Source organism: Camellia sinensis, chromosome 10 (assembly GCF_055761805.1).
Source record: "Camellia sinensis isolate YWXY chromosome 10, ASM5576180v1, whole genome shotgun sequence".
NCBI lineage: Eukaryota > Viridiplantae > Streptophyta > Magnoliopsida > Ericales > Theaceae > Camellia > Camellia sinensis.
This window is the reverse complement of record NC_138970.1, coordinates 120,500,933-120,507,539: the sequence shown is the minus strand read 5'-3', so window position 1 is coordinate 120,507,539 and position 6,607 is coordinate 120,500,933. Positions and strand designations below refer to the sequence as shown.

Below are 6,607 nucleotides of genomic sequence, written 5' to 3'. Positions count from 1 at the left end.
ATATTTGTAATTACTCTTCTATTGATTGACAAAAAAAAAAAAAAAAAAATAATAATAATAATAATAAATACATTAAAATTAAGCAATAATAGACTATTGATTGTAGGAATTGGGAGCTAATGCGTGATGAGGCTCAGGTCTCATTTTGATAATTCAAATTATTCATTTTTTAGGATATATTGTCTAGAACATATCAACAAAAAATTAAGTTAATTGGAGATCAATAGCATTTTCATCAAACATATTTGTATTAAAAAAAAATGAATGGTAAGTATTATTTTAAATATAAAAATAAAAATATATATAATTTAATAAAAGGATTAACGATATTTGATCAACATAATTTTTTACATATATATATTCTATATGATATATCTTAAAAAATGAATGGTTCAAATTATCAAAGTGAATTCCACAATGATTTTCACCGCCCTTTACGCACATCAACTACTCCAAATTCTAATTGTATTAATAGTTCTGCTACAAACCCCCACAAAAACCCAACCCCCACGACCCTCACGGACATGGCAACTGTTCTTGGGCATGTAAGTAAGAATTGCAGTGGGAGAAGGTGTGATACATGCACCTGTGAGAAAGAAAAAAAATGAAAACAAAAATATAGCGAGAACCCAAACCCAAAACCCCATCTTTTTCTCTTCTCGTCTTCCCTCCTCCGTCCTCCCCTGACGCTGCCATAGCTCTCCTCCGTCGACAACCGTAGCTCTCTGGGAACTCTGTCTATAGCTTTTCTCCGTCTCTGTCTCTCACTTTCCTCAATCTTCAGCTGTTTCTTTTCTAGCGCGTGCTTTTAATCGCAATTTCTTAGGTAAACATTTTCCCCCCAACTCTCTATCCATATCAATTAGGGATTTATCAGTATAATCCATTACAAGCAAATTAAAATTTAAGCAATGACACTTGTATATACGATGATTTGAGCTTTTTGATGTTTTTGAAATTAATTTTAAAAAGATTTTTGATGCTTTTGAATAGATGTTTGATGTGTTTGGGCATTGTGTTATAGCTTGTATATATAATGTGCTTTGTTTGTTGACTTTATTGAATCTGCCATGGCAAATCAAAATCCTATCTCTTGGATTGAATTTGGATGAGTCTAAGAGTCATATCTCTTGAGTTTTGCAGTTAAGATTCTACTTAGTTTGTTGGGCTAGGTTGACATATTATTATTTTTTATTTGTTTCCTGCTTGCATTTACTTGTTTTCAGTTTGACGCATTGTACACTGGTTTCCAATTTTTGAGTTTTCCATTTAAAATTCCACTTGGTTTCCAGTTAAAATTCTATTTGACATATTATTTGTTTTCCAATTAATATTTGCTCATCCTGGTTTTATTCCATCCTCTAAAATTTTGAAATCAAGCAGCCTATAATAATCATTCTATTTCAATTTCAATTTTGAAAGTGAAAGAATTGAGGTTGATTCAAATGGTGGTGATAATCCTTCAGTAAATGAGAGTGAAGAAGTTGAAGAACCTAAGAAGCGTATGTGTTTTAGCTCAAAGAAAGAAGTGTACGCATTTTATGGCAAATATACTAAGCATGCTGGATTTTCTATAGCTCATAGAGCACAACATTTTGGAGATGATAGGTAATTAAAATACTTTGCAATTGAATGTTCTCGAGCGGGAAGAGAGTAAAGAAATCAAAAGTCAACCCTCTAAAGCCATCTTTTTCCACAAAAATTGGTTGCAAAGCAAAGGTACGAGCTAGTCTACAAAAGGATGGGAGATATATGTTAACCACAGTTAACCTTGAGCATAGTTATGATTTGATTCCCACCGACTCACTTTATTTTGCAATGAATAAGAAAATTCTTACTCATGTGAAGAGAAGATTAGAAATTAATGATCAAGTAGGGATTGGGGTGTCTAGGAACTATCATTCAATGGTTGTTGAAGCGAGGGGATACGAGTCATTGACATTTGATGAGCGAGATGGAAGGAATTACATTGAGAGAGCAAGAAGATTGAGGCTTGGGGAAGGTGATGCCGAATCACTTCAAAGTTATTTTATGAGGATGCAAGCATATAGTGAGAGATTCTTTTATATGATTGATGTTGATGAGGAGTTTCGCATTAAAAACTTGATTTGGGTTGATGCAAGGAGTCGGGTGACTTATGAAGCATTTGGAGATGTTGTTTCATTTGACACAACTTATCTCAAGAACAAATATGACATGCCATTTGCTCCATTTGTAGGAATTAATCACCATGGATAGTCCATTTTGCTTGGTTGTGGATTGTTATCTAGTGAAAACACTAACACATTTGTTTGGATATTCAAGTCGTGGTTAAGTTGCATGTCAGATCATCCTCCAAAAGCTTGATCAGTGTAGAGTTATGCAAAATGCTATAGAAATTATCTTTCCACATGCTCGACATCGATGGTGCTTATGGCATATAATGAAGACAATTTCGGAGAAGTTGAAAGAATATTCTCAGTATGAACCCATAAAGTTTGCTATGCAAAATGCAGTTTATGATTGCTTTGACAAGAGATGAATTTGAGAATAAATGGGAAGAGATGCTTACAAAATTCAATCTTCATGATAATGAGTGGTTGGCGTTGCTATATGATGAGCAGCATCGATGGGTTCCTATCCATATTAAAGTCATTTTTTTTTGGGTTGGCATGTCAACTACACAACGAAGTGAAAGCATGAATGCATTTTTTGATGGATATGTCAACCCAAAGATTACATTAAAGCAATTTGTTGAACAATATAACAATGCCTTGAGAAGTAAGGTAAAGAAAGAGAAGAAAGCAGACTTTAAGTTTTGACACAAATTGTTTGATTGCCTAACTATATATGGTTTTGAGAAGCAATTTCAGCAAGCCTACACCAATGCAAAATTCAAAGAAATTCAAGGAGAGTTGAAGAGATTAGTTTACTGTCAAGCCTTGATTGTCAAAGAGGAGGGATCAATTTGTACATATAATGTCCAATAAGCGATGGTAGTTTGTGAGAAGATGAAGCATGTGGACTTTGTTGTCTATTTTAATTCAACTGAATGTGTAGTTCAATGTATGTGTCGGTTGTTTGAGTTTAGAGGCATTATGTGTGCTCACTCACTTGTTGTGCTTGTGAAAAGGTGCATAAACGAGGTTCTAAATAAATACATTTTGCCACGATGGAGAAATATTTGGATAGAGAGTACACATGCATCAAAACCACATACACTAGCTTTGGGGATGATTTCAATGCAAGTTTCTATGAGAGGATGAATAAGAAATTGATTGGCAGTGTACAAGTTATTGGCAACTTTGAAGGCAAAATTAAAATTATAGACCTTAGGTTGGATGCAATCAAAGATAGAGTCATGAAAGATGAATTGGGTGATGGGAGTAATTTACCACCTGCTACTAATCATTTACCATTTTCTCTAATTGCTTGTTCGATTGACACCGGTTCTACAAAAGGAGCTAGTACTAGGATGGTGATTAGTCCTTTGGTTGCTCAGTGAATAGGCCATTCAATTACCAAACGAAAGGCTGCCAAAGTAGATCAAATAGTGAATCGGTTCAAGGCAATGGAAAAAAAAAAAATACAAAAGCAAATGTAAATTGTATATTAAACTTTTTTTTTTTTGACAAACTCTATTCAACTCCATTAAAGAAATTCATAAATTTCAATCATTGATCATTCTTGATTATTAGTGGCTGCTAAGGTGCTTCGATTTGAAGCTAAAGCTCAAGCTCAAGCTAGTGCATATACACTATGTTATCCTTATATGGTTGGCGTGCAAAATAGTATGTATGAACCGGTACATGTTCATAACATGACTTTACATCATGCTTGTTTTCATTTAGAAATATTGTTTTTAACATGTACTTTGAATAGACAATTTACTTTTGCTTTTGTATGCTTTTTTGCCATTGCCTTGAACGATTCACTATTTAATCTACTTTGGCAACCTTTCGTTTGGTAACTGGACGACCTCTTCACCGAGCAACCAAATGACTAATCACCTTTCTAGTACTAGCTCCTTTTGTAGAACCGGTGGCAATTGAACAATCAATTGGGGAAGATGGTAAATGATTAGTGGAAGGTGGTAAATTACTCCTATCACCCAATTCATCTTTCATGACTCTATCCTTGATTGTATCCAACCCAAGGTCTATAATTTTAATTTTTCCTTCAGAGTTGCCAGCAACTTGTACAATGCCAATCGATTTCTTGTTCATCCTCTCATAGCAACTTGCATTGAAATCATCGCCAAAGTCAATGTATGTGGTTTCGATGCATGTGTACTCTCTATCCAAATCTTTTCTCCATCATGGTAGAATGTATTTATTTGGAACCTCATTTATGCACCTTCTCACAAGCACATCGAGTTAGTGAGCACACATGATGCCTGTAAACTCAAACAACCGACACATACATTGAACTTCACATTCAGTTGAATTAAAATAGACAACAAAGTCCACATGCTTCATCTTCTAACAAACTACCATCGCTTCTTGGACATATATGTAGCAATTGATCCCTTCTCTTTGACAATCAAGGCCTGACAGTAAACTAATCTCTTCAACTCTCTTTGAACTTCTTTGAATTTTGCATTGGTGTAGGCTTGCTAAAATTGCTTCTCAAAACCATATATGGTTAGCCAATCAAACAATTTGTGTCAAGACTTGAAGTCTGTTTTTTTCTCTTTCTTTACCTTACTTCTCAAGGTATTGTCATATTGTTCAAAAAATTGCTTTAATGTAATCTTTGGGTTGACATATTCATCAAAAAATACATTCATGCTTTTACTTCGTTGTGTAGTTGACATGCTAGCCCAAAAAAATGTCTTTAACTTAGATAGGAACCCATCGTTGCCGTTCATCATATAGCACCCCCAAACCACTCATTATCATGAAAATTGAATTTTGTAAGCATCTCTTCCCATTTATTCTCAAATTTATCTACTGTCAAACAATCATAAACTGCATTTTGCATAGCAAACTTTATGGGTTCATACTAAGAATATCCTTTCAACTTCTCCAAAATTTTCTTCATTATATGGCATAAGTACTATCGATGTCGAGCATGTCGAAAGACAATTTCTATAGCATTTTGCATAGCTCTGCACTGATTAGTTATGATAGCTTTTGGAGGATGATCTGACATGCAACTTAACCACAACTTGAATAGCTAAACAAATGTGCTAGTGTCTTCACTAAATAACAATTCACAACCAAGCAAAATGGACTGTCCATGGTTATTAACTCCTACAAATGGAGCAAATGACATGTCATATTTGTTCATGAGATAAGTTGTGTCAAATGAAACATCTCCAAATGCTTCATAAGTCACCCAACCCTTTGCATTAGCCCAAAACAAGTTTCTAATGCGAAACTCCTCATCAACATCAATCATATAAAAGAATATCTCATTATGTGCTTCCATCCTCATAAAGTAAATTTGACGTGATTTAGCATCACCTTTTCGAAGCCTCAATCTTCTTGTTCTCTCAATGTAATTCCTTGTATCTCGCTCATCAAATGTCAATAACTCGTATCCCCCCGCTTCAATAACCATTGAATGATAGTTCCTAGACACCCCAATCCTTACTTGATCATTAACTTCTAATATTCTCTTCATAGGAGTAAGAATTTTCTTATTCTTTGCAAAATAACGTGACTCGGTGGGAATCAAATCATGATTATGCTCAAGGTTAACTGTGGTTAATATATATCCCCCATCCTTTTGTAGACTAGCTCGTACCCCTGCTTTGCAACCAATTTTTGTGGACAAAGATGGCTTTAGAGGGTTGACTTTTGATTTCTTTTTTCCCTCCCTCGCTCAAGAACATTGCAAAGTATTTTAATTTCCTATCATCTCCAAACTGTTAAAAAATCCAACATACATAGCATATTTGCCATAAAATGTGTACAGTTCTTTCCTTGAGCTAAAACACATACCCTTCTTAAGTTCTTCAACTTCTTTACCCTCATTTACTAAAGGATTGTTACCACAATTTGAATCAACCTCCATTCTTCCACTTTCAAAATTGAAATTGAAATAGAATGATTTCAGAATGATTATTGTAGGTTGTTTGATTTCGAGGTTGCTTGATTTCGAAATGTTGGAGGATGGAATAAAATCATGATGAGCAGATATTAAATGGAAAACAAATAATATGTCATATAGAATTTTAACTGGAAACCAAGCAGAATTTTAAATGGAAAACTCAAAAACTGGAAACTAGTGTACAATGTGACAAACTGGAAACAAGTAAATGTAAACTAGAAACAAATAAAAAAATAATATGTCAATCTAGCCCAACAAACCAAGTGGAATTTTAACTGTAAAACCCAAGAGATAGGACTTTGATTTGCCACGGCAGATTCAATAAAGTCAAGAAACATAGCACATTATATATACAAGCTATAACACAATGCCCAAACATATCAAAAATCTATTCAAAAGCATCAAAAATCTTATTAAAATTATTTTTAAAAGCATCAAAAAACCCAAATCATCACATATACTAGTGTCATTGTCGAGATTTTGATTTATTTCTAATGGATTATATTGATAAATCCCCAACTAATATGGATAGAGAACCGTGGGGAAAAATTTTACCTGAGAAACTGCGATC

At 34.0% G+C, this 6,607-nt stretch overlaps 1 protein-coding gene across 1 annotated transcript; it reads left to right on the top strand.

The window, feature by feature from the left end:
- The first annotated feature begins 383 nt into the window (after window positions 1–383).
- Window positions 384–2,801, top strand: LOC145800663 (protein FAR-RED IMPAIRED RESPONSE 1-like). The gene is made up of 4 exons (XM_082890383.1): window positions 384–571; window positions 1,423–1,608; window positions 1,782–2,214; window positions 2,496–2,801. Exons 1-4 carry the CDS (start codon window positions 384–386, stop codon window positions 2,799–2,801), a joined length of 1,113 nt encoding a protein of 370 aa, XP_082746509.1.
- The last annotated feature ends 3,806 nt before the right edge of the window (window positions 2,802–6,607 follow it).

Coding starts and splice junctions, on each gene's coding strand:
- LOC145800663 (XM_082890383.1), top strand. CDS start 384: ATGAATGGTTCAAATTATCAAAGTGAATTCCACAATGATTTTCACCGC. Junction 572..1,422: donor AAGAATTGCAGTGGGAGAAG/GTGTGATACATG, acceptor CAATTTTGAAAG/TGAAAGAATTGAGGTTGATT. Junction 2,215..2,495: donor ACATGCCATTTGCTCCATTT/GTAGGAATTAAT, acceptor TGCAAAATGCAG/TTTATGATTGCTTTGACAAG.